The sequence below is a fragment of the Gasterosteus aculeatus genome, chromosome 3 (genome assembly GCF_964276395.1).
Source record: "Gasterosteus aculeatus chromosome 3, fGasAcu3.hap1.1, whole genome shotgun sequence".
Taxonomy (NCBI): Eukaryota; Metazoa; Chordata; class Actinopteri; order Perciformes; family Gasterosteidae; genus Gasterosteus; species Gasterosteus aculeatus.
This window is the reverse complement of record NC_135690.1, coordinates 15,339,612-15,360,580: the sequence shown is the minus strand read 5'-3', so window position 1 is coordinate 15,360,580 and position 20,969 is coordinate 15,339,612. Positions and strand designations below refer to the sequence as shown.

General features: G+C 46.1%; 2 protein-coding genes across 5 annotated transcripts; both read left to right on the top strand.

The window, feature by feature from the left end:
- Positions 1-816: 816 nt before the first annotated feature.
- LOC120816584 (tripartite motif-containing protein 16-like) lies at positions 817-4,142 on the top strand. The gene has a single exon (XM_040172301.2). The coding sequence runs from the start codon at positions 915-917 to the stop codon at positions 2,577-2,579; it is 1,665 nt and encodes a 554-aa protein (XP_040028235.2). The 5' UTR covers positions 817-914; the 3' UTR covers positions 2,580-4,142.
- A 637-nt stretch (positions 4,143-4,779) lies between these two features.
- LOC120816464 (solute carrier organic anion transporter family member 5A1) lies at positions 4,780-19,466 on the top strand. 4 transcript variants are annotated; one of them, XM_078099648.1, is made up of 11 exons: positions 4,780-4,924; positions 5,892-6,077; positions 6,185-7,214; positions 11,045-11,177; positions 11,288-11,508; positions 11,783-11,947; positions 13,378-13,576; positions 14,112-14,271; positions 14,425-14,669; positions 14,752-14,816; positions 14,957-19,466. In XM_078099648.1, exons 3-11 carry the CDS (start codon positions 6,269-6,271, stop codon positions 15,460-15,462), a joined length of 2,640 nt encoding a protein of 879 aa, XP_077955774.1. In that variant the 5' UTR covers positions 4,780-4,924; positions 5,892-6,077; positions 6,185-6,268; the 3' UTR covers positions 15,463-19,466. The 4 variants fall into 4 exon arrangements, with proteins under 4 accessions (XP_077955774.1, XP_077955772.1, XP_077955771.1 ...); XM_078099646.1 differs by having other exon boundaries at positions 5,892-7,214; XM_078099647.1 differs by lacking the exon at positions 4,780-4,924 and having other exon boundaries at positions 5,517-6,077.
- Positions 19,467-20,969: the final 1,503 nt, after the last annotated feature.

Below are 20,969 nucleotides of genomic sequence, written 5' to 3'. Positions count from 1 at the left end.
TCCATCATCAAGAAGGCTCAGCAGAGGTTGTTCTTCATAAGGCAGCTAAAGAAATTCGGCCTCAGCAGGCAGTCAGGCTCATCAACAGCGCCCGGGTCCCCCACTGACTGACTCTGACATCCCACCGGTCACTCCCTTCACACTCCACACGCACATACACCTCTCACTTGTCACTTTCTGTTCGCTGGTGCACTTTAAGTTTATTTTTTATTTAAATACTTCTTGCACTATGTTGTTCTTGCACTATGTTGTCTCATCTGTCTTGTTGTCCATTGTCTCACTGTCTGATTTTATGCACAAACGGCAAGTCAACTTCCTTGTATGTCTAACATATTTTGGTAACAAATGTTCCTGATTACTACAATACAAACTCCTGTATTAAATATGCCACCCTCTTTTAAATGTATTAGAGCTGCGACTTGGAAGCAAAAGTAACAAAGTCATTCAATGTCGTCTGTAAGGGGAATATACCATATCTACCCCCTTCAACGTGAGTAGAAAGAACTGAAAACTCGCCCACTTTATGTAAAACCGCTCCTCTTCCTGGAATAATGCGAAAAGTCTCGGGTGACACAGCTGTGATGATGGGTGGGGAAGTTTGGACCTGCTTTCTGCTGGCCTTAAATATACAGCAATAACCACCGCAGTGAATCATAAATATATTTAAGGAGGCAGAGTGGAAGCTTAAAGTCCAACTGTCACTGCACGTTACAATGTTAACACACTATATCTCTCACTTGATGACTCACTGGTGGAATGTGGTACAACCTGTAAACTCCTCCCTGTGCCAAAGAATAGTTAAACAACATGTTGAGAAAGAAGGAAGCAGATTCATTATTCACTGCAGCAGGTGAACACACAGATGGTTTCTGTTCAGCGAACTTTTTTAATGGTCAGCATCACTAAGAGGTAGAATGGCGCAGCAAGGAAATCCTCTGGACCAGGAGAGAGTCTCCTGTTCCGTCTGTCTGGACCTCCTGAAGGACCCGGTGACTATTCCCTGTGGACACAGCTACTGCATGAGCTGTATTAACACCCACTGGGATAAAGAGGATGAGAAGAACCTCCACAGCTGCCCTCAGTGTAGGCAGACCTTCGCCCCGAGGCCTGTCCTGGGAAAGAACACCATGTTAGCAGATCTGCTGGAGGAACTGAAAAAGAGTGGACTCAAAGTGGCTCCTGCTGATCACTGCTATGCTGGACCTGAAGATGTGGCGTGTGATTTCTGCACTGGGAGGAAGCTGAAAGCCGTCAAGTCCTGTCTGGTGTGTCTGGCTTCTTACTGTGAGAAACACCTTCAGCCTCATTATGAGTCCCGGACATTTGAGAAACACAAGCTGGTGGACCCCTCCAAAGAGCTCCAGGAGAACATCTGCTCTCTTCATGGTGAGGTGATGAAGATCTTCTGTCGTACTGATCAACAGAGCATCTGTTATCTTTGCTTAATGGATAAACATAAAGACCACGACACGGTCTCAGCTGCAGCAGAAAGGACTGAGAGGCAGAGAGAGCTGGAGGTGAGTCGACTCAACATCCAGCAGAGAATCCAGGACAGAGAGAAAGGTGTGAAGCTGCTTCAACAGGAGGAGGAGAAAATCAATCTCTCTGCTGATAAAGCAGTAGAGGACAATGAGAAGATCTTCTCCCAGCTGATCTGTCTCATAGAGGAAAGAAACTCTGATGTGAAGCAGCAGGTCAGATCCCAGCAGAGAGCTGAAGTGAGTCGAGTCAAAGATCTTCAGGAGAAGCTGCAGCAGGAGATCTCAGAGCTGAAGAGAAGCGACGCTGAGCTGCAGGAGCTCTCACACACAGAAGACCTCAACCAGTTCCTCCAGAACTACCCCTCAGTGTCCCCCCTCAGTGAGTCTACAGAGTCATCCAGCATCAAGATCCGTCCTCTGAGCTGCTTTGAGGACGTTACAGCAGCTGTGTCAGAAGTTAGAGACAAACTGGAGGACGTCCTCAGAGAGAAAAGGTCAAACGTCTTACTGACAGGGACTGACCTGGATGTTTTACTGTCAGAACCACAACCAAGGACCAGAGCTGAATTCTTACAGTATTCATCCAAAATCACACTGGATCCAAACACAGCGAACACACGTCTGTTATTATCTAAGGGGAACAGAAGAGTCACATCGACGATACAAGAACAGTCGTATCCTAATAACCCAGACAGATTCACTGATCATTATCAGGTCCTGAGCAGAGAGAGTCTAACTGGACGTTGCTACTGGGAGGTCGAGAAAGGCATGGGTGGAGTTGTTATTGCAGTTGCATACAAAGACCGTGAAACTGTAAATGAGAAATTTGGAGATTGTCAAAAGTCTTGGGCATTGGGTATTTTCAAGGATCGTTATGAATTCAGAAATAACAAAGTCCAAACTCCCGTGACGGGTCCTCGATCCTCCAGAGTAGGGGTCTACCTGGACCAGAGAGGAGGTTTTCTGTCCTTCCACAGCATCACTGAAACCATGACTTTGCTCTGCAGAGTCCAGACCGCGTTCACTCAGCCTCTCTATGCTGGAATCTATCTTTTCAATCCAGTTGGAAACACGGCTGAGCTTGTAAATTGTAGTTGACAACATTAAACAAATAGATAGTTTGAACTACAATTTTGGTTTTGTCCACATCTTTATTCAGAAACAAAAGGCCGGTTGGCCCTTTTTGTATACTGTTTTTTTTTCCCTTGGTGCCTGTGGCTGCTAACACTAACTATCCTGTTTTTGGTTAATTACATAATCTAACGGAGCACCTAATGGGACGTGGGCCAAACTCACAAGTGATCAGGGGGAACTTTCTTGACAAAGCCACACTCCTCTCTGCTAACAGCATCCTCATCTTTCTTGACCTCATCACTGCCTTCGATACCATCAACCACTCCTCCTCTCACGTCTCAAGTACTCCATTGGCATAACTGACACTGCCCTCTCCTGGTTCACCTCTTCTCTCGCATACCGACCTCTATTCATTCCCATAAACAACTGGTAAATCCTCCACCTCCCCAGTCATCCACGGCGGTCCCCTCCTCTTTATCATTTTCATCCTTCCCCTTGAACAAATCATCCTTCGTCATGGTCTCAATTGCCACTGCTACATCGAAAACACCCGACTCTACTCTCCTCCAAGAGCATCAACTCACTGCAGTGCCTTGACATAAAATCATGGATGCAACAGAACTTTTTCAAACTCAACTGCAATAAATCTGAAATACTCATCATTGGGCCGATGATGAGTATTTCCTTCTCTCTCAACATCAAAGTCTCCATCGTCACCCCCTCCAGCCTGTTCCGCAACCTCGGTAAGATCCTCGACCCCCACCCTTTCTTTCCTACCCCATGCCAACCAAATCACCAAGACTGCCTCCTTCCACCTCGGGAACATTGCATGGCTCAAACCCTCTCTCTCTGCCACCACCGAAATTCTCATCCATGACCTCATAACCTCCAGACTCGACTACTGCAACAGCGCCCTCTACAGCTCTCCCAACGAAATCCTCAACAAACTCAAATATGTTCAGAACTCTGCCGCTCGACTGCTCACCTCCACCCGCCGCTATGAACAACCTCCACAGGCTCCTGGTCAAATACAGGATAGACTTCAAAATATTACTCACCACCTACAAAACCCTGAACAACCTGGCCCCTATACCTCTCAGACCTCCTCCCCCTTGACGCCCCAACACGAGCCTCAGACCCTCTGAAGACTGAAGACTCTCAGGACCCAGCGCCAAACCTGGGGCGACAGGGCCTTCTCAGCTGCTGCACCTCTGAAACCCCCCCCCATCCATATCTGCCAGGCTCCCACCGTATCATCATTAAAACAAGCCCTCAAATCCCACCCCTTCAAACTCACCTTCCAATACTAACCCCTTCATTACTGATTCTGGCGCAGTTTTCTCCATTTATTCTTTTTTTTGTGTTGTTTGTTTCTTTTGTCTGCTTGTTTCTCCTTCTTTATTGCCTGGTTTTGTTGTTGTCTGTCTTTGTAAAGCGTCTTTGGGTACCTAGAAAAGCGCTATGAAAAGTACAGTATTATTATTATTATTGTAAGGATTTTCCCAACTGAAAATAAAATGTTTTATGACACTGCAAATAGATTTCATTTTCATGGAGTTGAAGTGTGAATATAATCTCTGATAACTATTTGACTGCGCTGCTGATTTGAGATATCCCATTGATATATTTTCCATATTGTATTTTGTATATCTCAGTTAAATGCTAATTTTATTAGTACAATAGTATATGTTCTATCAATACAGTTATAGGCAGGACGTTATAGCTTGAAGCTTAAATTACAATTTAAATGCTAATAAGCGTTGGTTTAAGGTGTAATGGGACTTCCGCTGCTTTAATCTTCTTGCTCCATCAGCTATGTACAGATATTAAGTTTTCCACTAGAGGTCCCTCTTTACATTACCATTCCACTGTCATATACTGAGATGTGCTTTTCAAACATGGACAGCACACGTGGCTAGAACATTAACTATGAGTAACACATATCATTATTGTGGGGATTAAACGATCATTTAAGTAATTTACTTTTTTATAGATATCAGCTCAAATGTTGTAATGTTTTTCTCTGCTTCAACATCAATGATACTTTTGCTTCATGATTTGCTGCATTTAATTTATGCTCTTTCATTCACACTTGTATTTGTATTTCTTGATATCCTTGTCTGAGTATAATTTTTTGAGAACGCTTTACAAATACACTAACCTCATCAAAAAGGGTTTACTGGGCGCTCGGCATTATGCTTTTACTTTGAACTGTTTCCGGTTTGGTCTGGCTAAATGCCTGTGCATTGACGCAGCTCCGGGCAAGATGTTTCGTATGTGAGATATTTGAACATGAACGCGTATTTTGTGTTATTGTCGCCGCGTGGGGTCTGACTCGGCCGTGAAGACTTGAAGGCTCGCGTCGTCAGGTCAGTCTGGCATTGTTGTTTGGTCCATCGGTGAACGCTTCCACTGCGGGTAAGCGGCTAGCTGTACCGCTAGCTGGATCTACGTTAGCCGTGTAGTAAAGAAGCACTTCTGGTTGCACCCTTTCAAAGTTAAACCTCAAATATGAAGAAAGAAAGTACGTCAGTCAACAACAGATGTTTAAACATTTACACACGCTCTGTCATAAAACATTAAAAACGTTAAACTTTTTACTATTAAATAATAACCAAGTTGACAAATGTTGGTCTCCCAAATAGTTCCTGCTATTTTAGCTAGCGAGCATCAGCTAACGTTAGCTAGCTTAATGGATACAGTGCAGGCCGAATAAACCAGTAGCCATCGCTGTTAACTATTTTTTATTTCATAACCATTGTAGATGAGCAGGCACAATTAATGGGATTCCGCGAGACATGTCCGCATGTCTTTCTTTTTTTGCACTTATGCATCGCCGTTGTCGCTGACATCCTTCCGTCAGACGTTTTCGAAAGTATTTACATCGCCATCACGTGCTTTTATTTTTGAGGGTGCGTCGTTTCCGGCGCCTTCTTGTGAATTCCGCAGCTTGACGCAATTGTTTTTTCAAAACAGCCAGCCGCTGAGCACTGCGGTGTTTTCGGAGCGGCGTTTAATATCCGAGCAGCACCTTCGCCAGACTCCGGTGATCCTCGGCGACTGTTTTTCCCTTTTGCCGATTTTTATTTTATTTTTGTAATATACATATGTATATATTTCCACAAACATCTCCGGGGGATTTACTGAGAAATATAATCGCTAAATGACAGCCTCTCTCGCCCGCTGGGCGGACAGCTGGTGCGGTGATAACATCAGGACGGGGGTGGCGGCGGCGATGCCCTTGACTTCGGGGAGGATGAGTTAGGGAGGAAATTTGGGATCGTTCAACGTCAGTGCAACCGGGGAACATTGTAACAGTGTGATCTTCGTCGGCAGGGCTGACAGCGATGCGACGCTCGCAGCAGCGTCCCGCGTAGAAGAGCCGCCGAGCGGACATGTCGTGCATCTGCAGGGATCTTTGGCCCAGGAGGCCCGAGCAGTTCTCCACCTCCCGGATCAGATGGTGGCATGACAGAGATTAAACGGAGCTGGTCCAGCCTGCGCCGCAGATCAGCAGAAGCTGTGAGTCAACTCTCCCTTTCCTTTTATTAGGTTTTTTTTTGTCTCCTCTTTTGCTTTAATTTGTGGGAGTCCATGTACCCATTAATAATAAGTGTAATGGGCAGCAGCCCCTGAACTGTGAATGTAGGTTTGGAACTGGGGCATTTTTTTTTCTGAGCCTGGAGAAGGAAAGGAAGGTTTGACTGGAAATAATGGCCGACCACGAGGAAGCAGAGTTGTCCGAGTCCCTTCGGAAGGAGGACGGGTTCTCCAGCGAGCCCGAGGAGACGTGTACGGAATTCAAGTCCAAAAGTCTACCTGTTCTGAACGAAGAAGCTCCTCAAGAGGAGACACTGCTGGCCGCCTCCGCCCCCGAAGAGAGCGCAGAGTTCGTCCGGCTCTCGGCCAAGGCCGAGTCCTCCCGGGCGGAGTCCCCCACCGGGGCCACCTACCAGCCCAAGCCGGGGAAGTCGGCGCTGAACCGTCCGAGCTCGTACATGGCGAACACGGAGACCCGGCGCAGTAAAAACACGGCGAGGAGGAAGCCGCCGGGGTTTTTTGCCTCCCGGCTGGCTCGGATACGCCTCCCCAGCAGGAAGTACTTGAGCTCCATCACGCAGGACTCTCGCTGCTTCCTGTTCTGCATGTGCTACCTGACGTTCATCCAATCGCTCATGGTGTCCGGCTACCTCAGCAGCGTCATCACCACCATCGAGAAGAGGTACAGCCTGAGGAGCTCCGAGTCGGGCCTCCTCGTCAGCTGCTTCGACATCGGCAGCCTCCTGGTGGTCGTCTTCATCAGCTACTTCGGCGGGCGGGGCCAGAGGCCACGCTGGCTGGCGGTCGGCGGCATCTTCATCGCTGTGGGCGCCGCCCTCTTCTCCCTGCCCCACTTCATCTCACCGCCCTACCAGATCCAGGAGGTCAACTCGTCCTCCGGCAACGAGGGGCTCTGCATGAACAGCAATGGCAGCGGGCGGGACCGCGTCGACATCACTTCCTGTCCCAGGGACCAGGAGGGCAACGAGCACAACCTGTACGTGGCGCTGTTCGTGATCGCTCAGATCCTGGTGGGCATGGGGTCCACGCCCATCTACACGCTGGGACCCACCTACCTGGACGACAACGTCAAGAAGGAGAACGCGTCGCTGTACCTGGGTAAGCGTTTGAGTTCGCACATCACGCAGGACAACGAAAAACAACAAGACAGATAACAGTCGCACAATGCAAAGTTCATATCGGATAAACACAAAAATACGAAGCCAAGGTGCCAAATGCTGCAGTTCATCAAATGTCCACTTGAGGCAGTCTCCAAGAGCCAGTCAATCCCCATCAACGTTAAAATGATGACGTTTTTGGTATCATAAGCTCATGATGGCGTTATTTATTTTATGGGGGGGGGGGCTCTTCAGCTCCGCCGTTGATCCACTTTTATTCCCATTCATAAAAAAGGCTGTTATCTGCCCAGATGGCGACTGCCAGAGACACTTAGAGCGCCACGTCTCTTCCGGGGACGTCACGAATATTTCGTAAACCGGAGTTTTCCACCGCTGATGAGCGGCGACGTGGTCGGGCTACGTTGTCTATCCAGTTCATTTCCGAGGCGTCGGAGTGAGATCAGAACGCCGTGCGGGCCGGTCGATCTCCCTCCTCGCCAAACCGGGGGGACGCTCCTGACCGTTTCTGGCCTACATGTCGACGCTGTCACCTCCAATCTTCAGTCCCCCCCCTCCCGTTACCCTCCACATGCTTCCCCTGAGGTTCTCGCCCCAGTGAACTTGAACAAGGAATAATTACACCAACAAGCGAGAGTCGGGTTATGAAAGCGAGCAGGCAGGGTTAGGGTGGGAGCAGGGGGAAGGTCTTATGTGCATTCCTGTCGTCGTTGGGGGGGGGGGGGCTTGATCTGTGGAGCAGCCGGTTGGTGGTACGATGCCATCTTGACGGAGTCAGGAGTGCGAGGGGTCGACCAAACTCCTTCAGGTTAGAGAAATATATGATGTTAAGAAATGTTCCCCTTAAACTTTCCCCCCCGCAAAATGAAGGAGTGTATCGAACCATAGGCGGAAAAAAAGAACCCGCCCACACCCTGACGTTGAACCAAAATGAAACTTAAAAAATCGAACAAAATTGGGAATAGAGATGGAAACCTAAATGTAGAAGAGGTAGCTGTAGTGGCTCCCAGCAACTTTCATGTTTTAATTGGATATTTGGATTAGCCGAGTTAATACAAAATAGTGTCATTTCAACAAATTACTAGTTTCCAAGATTTTTCTCATAGCGAACGGTGCTAACCTCGCTACCGGTGCAGCAGCTCCTCTGCAATAGTCGCGTGGACATTTTTCTAAAGTTGTGGTTCTAGTGCACCAACGGTTTTAAAGCTGGTCCCATACGAGGAACCAAAAGTCCTGACGTCTCCGCCGGTAGTTCCAGCTGTTGTTGGCGGTTTTACTTTTTAACTTTCTCTGCTCTGCCAGCTTCTCCGGCGAGGAACCAGAAAGCGGTTTGCCTGGCGAGGAGCGCCGGGACCAGTAAACTCTGGTATTCCGTCGCCTTTTGTTCCCGCTGAATGAATTTATGGCAGCTGACGGCTTCCCTCGTCCCTGGAATGAAAACCGTCGTGCACACAGACTTAACGCGCACTTTCTTTTGGCTGTTTTCGGGACACTCCTCCCACGTGAGGATGGGACATTGAATCAGCATTTCATGAAGCCGCGGTTTGCAACGTTCACAAAAGAAGAAGATGTTTGGTTTGCAATTTGTTCAAAGTGTCTTTCAGGTGTTTTTAAAAGTGCTTGTGTGTGCAGATTTGACTCGTTCCCCTTCGCTTTGTCCCGGGGAGGTGGGGGTGGTGTTATCGACCCTGAAGTGTGCACAAAAGGGCCGACTGTTCGCGGATAGGCCTCTTATGCTTATGAGTTATTATGTCGGTGGCGGAACATGAGACGGACGGCTTCTTGAGTAAATTTGCAGCTGTGGGTCGAACTCAGCGGCCTCGTGGTCGTTCCGCTGCCGCATTCGTTCGGCCCTCCGCTCTGCATCACAGTGTGACAGAGAAGAGGGGTTTATTCCATTCTGCTGTTCACCACATCCGTTTAAAGCTGTCCGTACCACGGCCCTCCGTTTGGCGCTAACCTACATATGAGACCCCGAGGCGCAGCGGACCTCCGCCAGAGTAATTCAGCACAACGATGCTTTGTAACCCCGATAAGAGACGCTCTGTTTGGCACTTTAATTTGCCAGCTGGGAGGCGCAATATGGTCCTCGGCGGTGCCAGTTTGTGTGGTGCGACAAAACGTGTGGTTTGTATTTTTGAAAACTGTTGGTTGGAATGTAGTTTGTGACCCGTTTCCTGTCTGATCTGTGAGGCGCTTTATCAGAGTGATCGTCAGACTAAATATCACCGGTATTATGTTTTGGTTTGGGGGTTCGGGTTCTCCGTCTATCCCACCAACAGTGGTGGTAGTGGTTGCTAGCAGTAGTTAGCCGGTCAGTGATGGAAATGCACGTCTTTTTGAGATCGATCTCAACCGCCTTCACGCTGCCGGCGCTCTCCGCCGCCGTGTTTCCGGCTCAATGCTGCCTACCTCGGTCAACCAGTGAGCGACTGGTAGGCAGCATTAAGCAATGTGAAGTGAGACAGCAGGCCATCATCAAGCAAATCTTTGTGTTGGTGCTGCACCATAATGAGTTGCATGTTAAACATGTTAAAACAGGCGCTGCTTATAGAATCAATGACTCACTTTCAGCTGCAAGTGATTATTTTATTATCTGGTTCTAAAACCCAAAGACGTTCAGATAAAGAAGGGGATGTATCAGGGCGGGGCTACACGCTGACTGACAGGTCTCCAATAGACCATTAAAGAGGGGATGACAAAAGGATTTGTTTCGGTCGCTCTCTCCGTCTTTGGTAGTTTGTAAACTTGCAAAACTTGCCGAGCTGAAACTGTCATTCCGACCGTAAGAAGGCGTCACTCATAACTCGCCGTTTTATTTTGAAAAGCACGACATCATTGATTTGTGAACGAGGCGCGGTTGAAGCCACTGCTGACCGGGAACCCAGAGCTCCCAGTGCGTCTCCTCGACTCCCACAGCTTGGTGCAGTGTTTGGTCCGCCTGTGGGGTTTTAAGTCACGTCACCGGACCTTCTTTTTTTTTTTTTTTTTTTGTGCGCTTGCTTTCAACTCCAGCCAAGGACTTTAAGACGTTAATTCCCTCTAATTGGAGAAATCTTATTCTCAGCCTTAAACGGGTCCCCTTATTACACGGTCATATGATCTGCACACATGACCCCCAGCACGCATGGCCTTTTGTAACGCGCTCGTAAAGCCAGATTAGCTTGTTCTGAAGCGTTGCATAAGGGTTAAAATTAGGCGTTGAGTTTGAGTAAATTGACGTGCAGTCGCTCCTCGCTGACAAATGTTGGTAAAATGTTGTTCACAAGACGCAAATAGTGCAGGCGGAAACCTCCAATTCAGCTGACTAAAGCCAATGAGGAAAACCTGCATTCTCTGTAGTGACCAGCAGGGGGAAACTCCTCTGGTCCCATAGAAGTCTATGAGAAAATGGGACGACGTCCCAGTGTTGGATTCAAGTGGAAAAATGCTGATAATTGACTTTTCCGTTGCAGCTCGGAGCTCATTAAAACTACAACAATTATCTTTTCTTTTTTTTTTAAATCATTAACTCTCACTGTCATGTGCGACGGTCCCTCATCGTCCAGGTCACAGTAAAAACGTCACAGACTCTGCAGCCCGCTGAGCTTCACAGCCTCATTTGGCTCACAGCTTTGGTGATGTTTCACACTCAGCAATGGAAAATAATTAAGCCATTAGAAAGTAAAAAACGGAGGTTTTGTCTCGAGATCAAACCGACACTTTAAAAAAATTAAAAAGGACTGCGGAGGGATGGTGATCCCGCTCAGGGTCTGCAGGTTGTGGGAGAAGGTTTCATCTAAATCACAGCCTCTTTTCCCCGCCTCTCCTCAGCCATCATGTATGTGATGGGAGCACTGGGTCCAGCAGCAGGTTACCTGCTGGGAGGAGTCCTAATCGGCTTTTACGTGGACCCCAAGACTGCCGTCACCATCGATCAGAGCGACCCCCGCTTCATCGGAAACTGGTGAGAATGGCGCGTCTTTTTTTTTTTTTTTCATTCAATGAGGCCCAGTGAGAGAATGACGTGTCCCGCCTCTCGTTTTGTGCTCCCGTATTTAAATGTCAAACGGAAAGGTGGAGCGGCTTCCTGCTGTGCGCCGTGGCCATGCTGCTGGTCATCTTCCCCATGTTCACCTTCCCCAAGAAGCTGCCGCCCCGACACAAGAAGAAGAAGAGGAGGAAAAAGGTGAACCTGGACGACATGTCGGCCGATGACGACGTCCTGAAGGAGAAGAGCAGCAACGGGAAGAGCCAGGCGGTCACCTCCTCCATGGGTTTCGGGAAGGACATCAAAGGTACTTTTACAGCCTCTAAAACGTCGTTATCTCCTTCGTTTCTACACAAGAGTTTGTGGACCATGTAGACGGATGTGTTTCTGTTTCATGATGACAACTTCAGACCAATGAAAAGAAAGTTTATTTTTTGCCATTAATGTGGCGTTTGCCGTGCGATGTGATATTTTTGTTGTTCCTCTATTACTTTCCACACAGCGTACCTTTAATGACCAAGTGCGCGCTGAGGCCTCTGTAGAGTCATTAAAAAAGTAAAAATAATCTCCTGCTCCTTCAGACATGCCCAAAGCCGCGGTGAGGATCCTCAGCAACGTGACCTTCCTGTTCGTCAGCCTGTCCTACACGGCGGAGAGCGCCATCGTCACGGCTTTCATCACCTTCATCCCCAAGTTCATCGAGTCCCAGTTCGGCATCCCGGCCTCCAGCGCCAGCATCTACACCGGTGAGCTCTCAGCATCGCAGCGTCTTATGGGCGCACCTGCCTTTTAAGATGCGTCTGCAGCAGCACAGACCGAAGGCAGACTCACCAGAATATTCAGGAGCTGCAAGCAAGCACACATTAATAATAAAGACAGTGCTGGTCTCAAACGAAGGGGGCACCTGGGAGCCGGAGCACTGAGTGCATTACTCACTGGTGCAAATGCGCTCTGCACGTACTCACACGCACAGGCCGATATGCTACATGCTCCCACACCTCCTATTAAACAGGCGCACAGGCCGATGCGCTACGTGCTCACACACTTCTTAATAAACAGGCGTACTGTCCTAAAGTCCCTGTGCTGAACGGCGTGTTCTGCTCAAGTCATCGTGGCTATTTTCGGGGTTCTGTAGCTGCTGATAGCGAGTGTTGGAAGTCCACGAGGCTCCTTTCCTCCTTTTCCTCTCCCGAAGTGACGGACATGTTTGCAGACTCCGTGAGACTGAAACAGATTTTCTTTAGCCGGTGAGGAATTTTCCCCAGAAGATGGTTTCTTCCAAAAAATAAGATGAGTTTGATAACAAAAGCAATAGTTTTGCAGCTCATCATTTATTCACACCGGTCGGCAGGTGAACTGCCGAAAAGCTGACGATTCTAAACATTTTATATCCAACAAAACCTTTTTGTTTTTGCATCGTTTGGTGAAGCTTTTTAGTCTATTGTGTCCAAAAACGTCGTGCCTCGGGGGGCGAGGGGGGGGGGGGGCTTTTGTTCTCAGACGGGTTGGTGGAGCTGCTAGGCGTCTCCGCTGTGGGTGGAGCGGGCCGTGTGCCACTCGCTGCTCTGTTGGGGGAACTCTGAACATTCTTTGGAGGGTCACAGCTCCCCCCGGTGGTATTCAGGCTTCACAGCGGCTAGCGGCCCGTGGCTCGATTCCCCGAGCAGAATAAGTATGTTAAAAGGCTGGAAAGGAGTGTGTGTGTGTGTGTGTGTTCACGTTCAGTTCAACCTTCATTTCATAAAATAGGATTTGCTTTGAGGTAAATTGATTGACTGCTCGTTGTATTAGTTCTCGCAATGATAATGGCAGTAAACAGTGATTTGCACAGGACTGAACATTATTTCTAACACCCACCTCTGCCAGGTTCTCAAGTGTAGGGGGGAAGAGGGGGGAGGGGAACCTCCCACCCACACTGGAAGGAGGGGGCTGTTATGATCGCTGCATTTTGATTAGGATTTGTTTTTTTGCGAGTGCTGCAAAGACCACAATCCATGATTTGCACCTGATATGTTGAGCTTTACAGTTAAAATGCGGCTCATAGTTTAAAATGATGAAAAAGAACCACTCAACGTAAAACACTGTAAATGTCACTGTCCTCCCATTCTGTTATAGCTGTATGACGCTCTGGGTTAATAAGGGAGTGCTCTGACTCTCTAATCTGCCCCCTCCCCAGGATTGATTATTGTGCCCAGCGCCGGCGTGGGCATCGTCCTGGGCGGCTACATCATCAAGAAGCTGAAGCTCGGAGCTCGCGAGTCGGCCAAGCTGGCCATGATCTGCAGCGGCGTCTCTCTGCTCTGCTTCTCCACGCTCTTCATCGTGGGCTGTGAGAGCATCAACCTGGGAGGAATCAACATCCCCTACACCACCGGGTGAGGAGGGGGGGGGGGGGGTGGTAGAGAACAAGCACAAGCAGACTGAGGTAAGAGAGGAGCCGACTGCGGAGGAAGAGTCAAACACCAACAAAGAACAAACACAGAAGGATGAAGGCGACTGAGAGGCCTTTTTATTACGTGGATCCGGTTAAACGCGGACGGCATCTCAAAAACACACAGTTAAAACGAGCTGGATTAAAAAAAACTGTTCATACTTAGAAAACACCATGAAAAAGCTATATAAGCTTGTTAACATGCAAAATTACTAAACATCAATAACACTAAACCATACAATTTGTTAAATTTTATGTCTTGAAATGTTGGTTTTGCACAAAGAGAACACTGAATTTGGCATTTTGAGGTTTTGGCAACGTCAACTTTTCGCTCAAAATAGTTTTAATAATAATAATAGAGGGTTTTTTGGGGAGAAATTCACGAATGACTCTTTGCTACGAGTGGTAAAATGTTCAAAGCCAGTTGAAGAAAAAAAGCTAAAGATTAGTGTGTGTGTGTGTGTGTGTCCTCTGTGCAGACCGACGCTCACCATGACCCAGAGGAACCTGACCGGCGGCTGCAACGTGAACTGCGGCTGTAAAATCCACGAGTACGCGCCGGTCTGCGGCTCTGACGGCATCACGTACTTCAACCCCTGCCTGGCCGGCTGCAGCAGCGTGGCCAACGACAGCACCGGGGTAAGAGGCGGCGCCAAAGGATGCCGCCGTCCGCGGCTGTTAGAAAGTGACGCATGGCCGCTGCACGTTTAATGCTGGTCTGAGATCTGTGAATAAAGAATAGGGGAAATCCTTCCTAATAGATCACATTAAACCCTCGCCCCCCCTTTCCAGATCCGCAACTACTCCGACTGCGCCTGCGTCCAGAGCCGGCAGGTCATCACGCCCTCGTCCGGCGGTCAGGGCGGCAACCAGCTGCAGCTCGTCATCGTGAAGACCTACCTGAACGAGAACGGCTTCGCTGTGTCGGGGAAGTGCGACCGCACCTGCAGCACCCTCATCCCCTTCCTCATCTTCCTCTTCATCGTCACGCTCATCACCGCCTGCGCCCAGCCCTCCGCCATCATCGTCACGCTCAGGTAGTCCCCAGAAGAACAGCTGCAATGGGTCTTGTGTTTTGGGCCCCTCGGGTTACCGGCGCCTCTTCTTTGTGTGTCGCAGGTCGGTGGCGGAGCCGGAGAGGCCGTTCGCTCTCGGGATGCAGTTTGTCCTCCTCAGAACGCTCGGTGAGTCCAAGAAGACAAACGCGAGAGCTGGAGAGTGGAGTGATTGCTCCTCGGGTTCTGCGCTCAGGTTTTCTCTTTGTGTCCCTCTGGTCCTCTTCCCTCTCCACCTCCACCTCTCTCTCTCTCTCTCCTCCACTCAGCCTACATCCCGACACCCATCTACTTCGGCGCCGTCATCGACACCACCTGCATGCTGTGGCAGCAGGACTGCGGCGTCCACGGCTCCTGCTGGGAGTACGACGTCACGTCCCTGCGCTTCGTCTACTTCGGCCTCGCCGCCAGCCTCAAGTTCTTCGGCTTCCTCTTCATCTTCCTCACCTGGTACTCCATCAAGTACAAGGAGGAGCGGGTGGAGCGCTGGCTCAAGCGCCACCTGTCGCCCGTCGACACCGTCGGAAGCCTGGTTTGCCACCCGGGGGGCCACAAGGGGCACGCCCGCACCCGGTCCTGCCCCGTCAACATCCCCCGGACGGACCCCGGCGCTGCGCCCGCCAACGCGCCGCCGAACGCCGGCCCCCTCAACCGCGGTGTCAGCACCCAGAGTTGCCCCGGCAACGAGCTTAAAGCAATAAACCCTCCCGCCGCGACCACCGAGACGCCGCCCGCCGCCGCCCGCTCTCTGGAACACGTTTCAGTCAAAGTCTGAGTTTGTGAGGGGGGGGAGGGGGGAGGAGGCAGGTCTCCCCCATTGAATCGATCATCACCTGCAGCTCCTGCTGTCATCTGACCATCGAACCACTCAGAACCTCCACACACATCGCTGCGGTCCGCCGATGACAAATATTATACTATAATATACTGTACTGTATTATAATATTCTATATTATACTGTATTACATTATACTATATTATAATATTCTATATAACACTATATTATACTAGCAGCCAGCTGGGCGATCCTCCTCTTGTTGAAAAGCGACCGTGTGCGTTTTCTTTGCGATTCGGTAGAAGCTCAGCTCTCTCACTCACACACACACACACACACACACACACACACACACACACACACACACACACCCTCTCCCTAGTCCCTGACCTCGGCAATATGTGCCTTCTGTCCTCACATGTACAGAATACTTACAAACACAATAGACGTCCAGACAGACTGTGAACCCCCCCCCTCCCCCTTCACACCGTAGGAATAAAAGTCACCTGAACAGATACCTCAGCTTTGGCAATCCCCCCCCCCCCCGCTCTCCCCAATCATTGTGTTGTTCCTTCATTTCATCACCTCCCCCCACCGTGAAAGTGACCCCTGCAGTGTGAAGAACTAGAACCGATGGAATGGTGCTTTGCGAAAGAGGGACATTTTGTGTCCACTCCTTTTTTGTTTTGTCCTTCTCGCTTCATTTAAACTCTTCAAGAGAAGCCGACAGGTCACCTGGTGAGCAGCTTGGCGTGCTCAGAAAGCGGTGTGACCGCCCCTTCCCCTCCCCGCTCCCCCTGGACCAGTAACTGAGGGACACTGTCCGGGGGTAACGAGCTCGAGACGCTCTGGGACCTTTTTTGTTCCAGATTGGAATCCCAATGCATTCTGGGTAACGGCTCGCTGTGCGGCGAGTTTGACTGACCCTCACGTTTATTCAGAATAAGCTTTAAATGTTTAGCGTCTACAATCTCACGTGAGTTTGGTTTCTGGAGCTTTGTATCACGCCGGATGATGATCTTCGTCATCAGGTTTCTCTGAGCGCTTTTGCTTCCTTGCTGATTAATCGAGGTTCATTTCTCATAACTGAAAAACACAATCACAATACAAAATCCATTTAGTAAATGTTGTGCTGTTTTCAGTCATAACATAAGATTTTTTGTCTGTTTTAAAATGAGGCATCATCTCACAACACGGTTCTGTTTGCTTATTTTGAGTAAATTAGATCCTGCATCAAACTACGGTGGCTCTGAAGTTCCGAAATGCGTGACTGTCTCGCTCAATGCGTGACACTCGAGAGCCCTGTATCCTTTCCTGCTAAAAGACAGACAGACAGTCCGTCTGTCCAATCAGAAGGGTCCGTTCTCTGCTATAAGGCCCTACCCTTTCCGTAAGAAGTTAATGTCGTGTTTTGCACTTCAGAGCCACCGTAGCAAACCTCTGAAATCCTCTAAGCTCGTTATTCTTCTGGCAGCCTGAAGAGAACAAATGTACTTGAAAAACGGCAGAAATTAAACCTTTTCTTGTTTCTCAGTAGAAACAGTTTCACCATAGTTAAGTGTTTCTTTCTGAAATGACTGGATTAAGCTCTATGGAAGCAAAGACGCCTCAATAAGCTGAATTGTTTTACAAGCAACTCGATACTCAAATTTAATTAATTTAATCTAGAAATTCCTATTACATTTTAAAGAGTTCAATGCATTTCTGAGCATAAGAACCTGAGCACCAACCTAAAGCAGTATTATTTAGTATTATTATGTCTTAAACAGCAGTCTTGATGCTCGTGACAGTTTAACAGTGTTTAATAAAGACTGAGAGTCTGGGACTCAGCTGGAGGTGTTCCATGTATATGTATTCATGTATATCTATACACAACACATTCTAGATGCTCTGAGGACGCCTGCTGGCTGGGTTGGAGGTGGAACAGCAGGTAGAGACAGGAAGTCACAAGAAGTGATCAAAACAACAACAACAACCAGTAAACAAAGTGTCCCTTTGTGTCTCAGACATGATATTGTTTACTTCATTCATCATCATCAATGAATCTGCTGATGGTTTTTTGATATAATGGATAATAGTTCTGTATGATAGTTTAAAAGAGAGAAAAAAATCCTTTGATTGAAAAGAAACATAAAAGATATTTGGTTTTGGCAGATAATTATCAGCATTGTTAACAAAAAACACCTTTTCAAAACAATCATCAATTATACTTTTATTTATCTGGTGTAAAGAAAAGCAGCAAAGTTAAATCTGGTTTAATCACTGCAATCAAATGGACCCTTAAAGCAGATGTTTAGGAGTGACCATATACTTAGATGTTTTTAGCCAGTTTTTAAGGGTAAAACAATACAAGTGCCGATACAATGGCAATAACACGTTCTTAAATGTAACGTGCCAAACTTTTCAGTGATTAACGTCTTAACTAACAGAACAATATTGATTTAATCTAAGTCATTTTCACAACAAAGCAGCTGATTGTTTCATCTCGTAAATTTAAATGTTACTTACTAAAAAAAACATTGAGTTGAGTTTATGTCTGCAGATTCTTTGAATGAATGGAATAGTTAGGAGCTTCCCCTACATGTGCCAAAAATCTGAAATTATCTTTGATTCATAATTTCCTGATTTGGTTTTTAAAGATCTGATTGAATTGAAAGGAATGATTTATTTTTTCCATCTCAACGTAAATCTCCAATAGTCAAGACGTTATGTATAAACTAGTATTTTTGGTTCTGTTGTGTATTATTTTTCATGTACAATCACAAGATCAGTGTCTATTGAGTTGTTTTTGTGAGGGTCAAAAAGTGGACGAGCAGCTTTTAAAAACGGGATCGGTCTTTTAGGATTTCCTCAAAAGACGTTTTTTGATGTTGAAAATGCCTCAAAATGATTAAAATAAACATTGCAACAGGAGACGCAGACCGAGTCATCATTAGACTCAGACTAGAGATGGCCCATTCCATTCTCACGTAAAGTGACAAAAACAAACCTGAATAAGTCCCGCCCCCTCGTGCCTACGTCCCACCGCTAATCATCTTTCCTTCGGTTTCTTGTTTCCCGGTTCCGGTTCCACAAGCGATGAAATGTCGAGTCCGGCTTCCCGATGGCTGCTCTGTAAATCTGAAAAAAAGAAAAAAGTTCTAGTAGAAATGCTCAGTATTTATGTTTCTTATTGTCTATTAATCTCTTAAAAAGACCAAAATCCAACAATTTGTTAGTACGCCCCATTCGTTCCCAGTGAAGACATTCATCTTAAAAATCACAAATCTGTGGTGAGTTTTTAAAAGGCTCAGTCATTTCCATGTTGGGGGATTAATCCACACGTTGTGCTCCCATTGGTATTTGTGAGTCAGAATAAACTTCATTGTGTGTATTTGTGGTACATTGATGTGGTTTTAATGTACAAGGGAGATTTATATTAAGAGGACACCCAGGTGATGTTTTTTGGTCTATTAATTAAGATGTGTTGGCAATAAGGAATGTATAGAATACCATTTTTACCCTTTCAGACTTGATCCATGGCCTCATTTAGTGGTGTGAGGGTAGATTTGAACAAATATGTATTGTCTGATTAACATCTCCCTTTTGTATAATTATTCTGTATAACCACCAAGATACAGCTTGTCAATCAGTGAGCTGCAGAACAAAGAGGTTTTTTTTTCTTTAAGTAAAATAATGTTCTGATTACACATAGACTCTTTAGCTCTAGTTTCTCCTCTGTGGGACGATGGCGTCCTTCACCTCCTCGTGTCCTTCTCGTGTAGTAATCCTGACTACAGACTAAATGCTCTGGATCTCTATGAGCTGCTTCAGGCAGATGTAGGATAGAATATTCTCATTTCACTTCTTCTCTTTTAAAGACGTGTTTTATTTATTAAAGCAAAGTTGTTTTTCACCAATTGCAAGATGTAGATCTGTGGACACGCTGTTTACGAATGCATTGGGTACTCGACTTTTGTCAATAAAAATGTGAAGAAAAAAAAAATAAAACATTACAGAAGGTGCTTGTTTATAGGTTTGATTCTTTGCATGTCATGTTATGGTACTCCATGTAAAGATATTGTACTTTGAATTGTATTTGACTGTCATAAAACAGTTATATACAGTGTATGTAGATCTACTACGTATTATATTCAAAATAATTTAAAAATATTTTTCGATCGTTTTTTTTTTCAACAACCATTATCCCACTGGTTCCCTATGAGGATCACTCCTTTCGTTTTTCTGGCAAATTTGTAGAAAGCAAGATATTGGCCAAACACAGGTTTTCTTCCCCCTTATTGCATATCATAATCTTAGAAATCAATTCTTGAATATTTCTTGAATATTTCTCGATTATTTCTCGAATATTTCTTGAATATTTTTTGAATATTTCTTGAATATTTTTTCGAACGTTTTTTTTTCACCAACCATTAACCCACTGGTTTCCTATGAGGATCACTCCTTTCGTTTTTCTGGCAAATTTTAAGAAAGCAAGATATGCTCCAAACACAGGTTTTCTTCACCCTAATTACATATCATATTCTTAGAAATCAATCATTCTCTTGAATATTTCTTGAATATTTTTTGAATACTTCTTGAATGTTTTTTGAATATTTCTTGAATACTTTTTTCGAACGTTTTTTTTCCACCAACCATTAACCCACTGGTTTCCTATCAGGATCACTCCTTTTGTTTTTCTGGCAAATTTGTAGAAAGCAAGATATGGGCCAAACACAGGTTTTCTTCCCCCTTATTGCATATCATAATCTTAGAAATCAATCCTTGAATATTTCTTGAATATTTCTTGATTATTTCTCTTTTATTTCTTGAATATTTTTTTAATATTTCTTGAATATTTTTTCGAACGTTTTTTTTCCACCAACCATTAACCCACTGGTTTCCTATGAGGATCACTCCTTTCGTTTTTCTGGAAAATTTTTAGAAAGCAAGATATTGGCCAAACACAGGTTTTCTTCCCCCTAATTAAATATCATAATCTTAGAAATCAATCCTTGAATATTTCTTGAATATTTATCGATTATTTCTCGAATATTTCTCGAATATTTTTTGAATATTTTTTGAATATTTTTTGAATATTTCTTGAATATTTTTTCGAACCTTTTTTTTTCACCAACCATTAACCCACTGGTTTCCTATTAGGATCACTCCTTTTGTTTTTCTGGCAAATTTGTAGAAAGCCAGATATGGTCCAAACACAGGTTTTCTTCCCCCTTATTGCATATCATAATCTTAGAAATCAATCCTTGAATATTTATTGAATATTTCTCGATTATTTATCAAATATTTCTTGAATATTTTTCGAACGTTTCTTTTTCACCAACAACCCACTGGTTTCCTATGAGGATCACTCCTTTCGTTTTTCTGGCAAATTGTTAAAAAGCAAGATATGGGCCAAACACAGGTTTTCTTCCCCCTAATTACATATCATAGTCTTAGAAATCAATCCTTGAATATTTCTTGAATATTTCTTGAATATTTTTTGAATATTTCTTGAATTTGTTTTG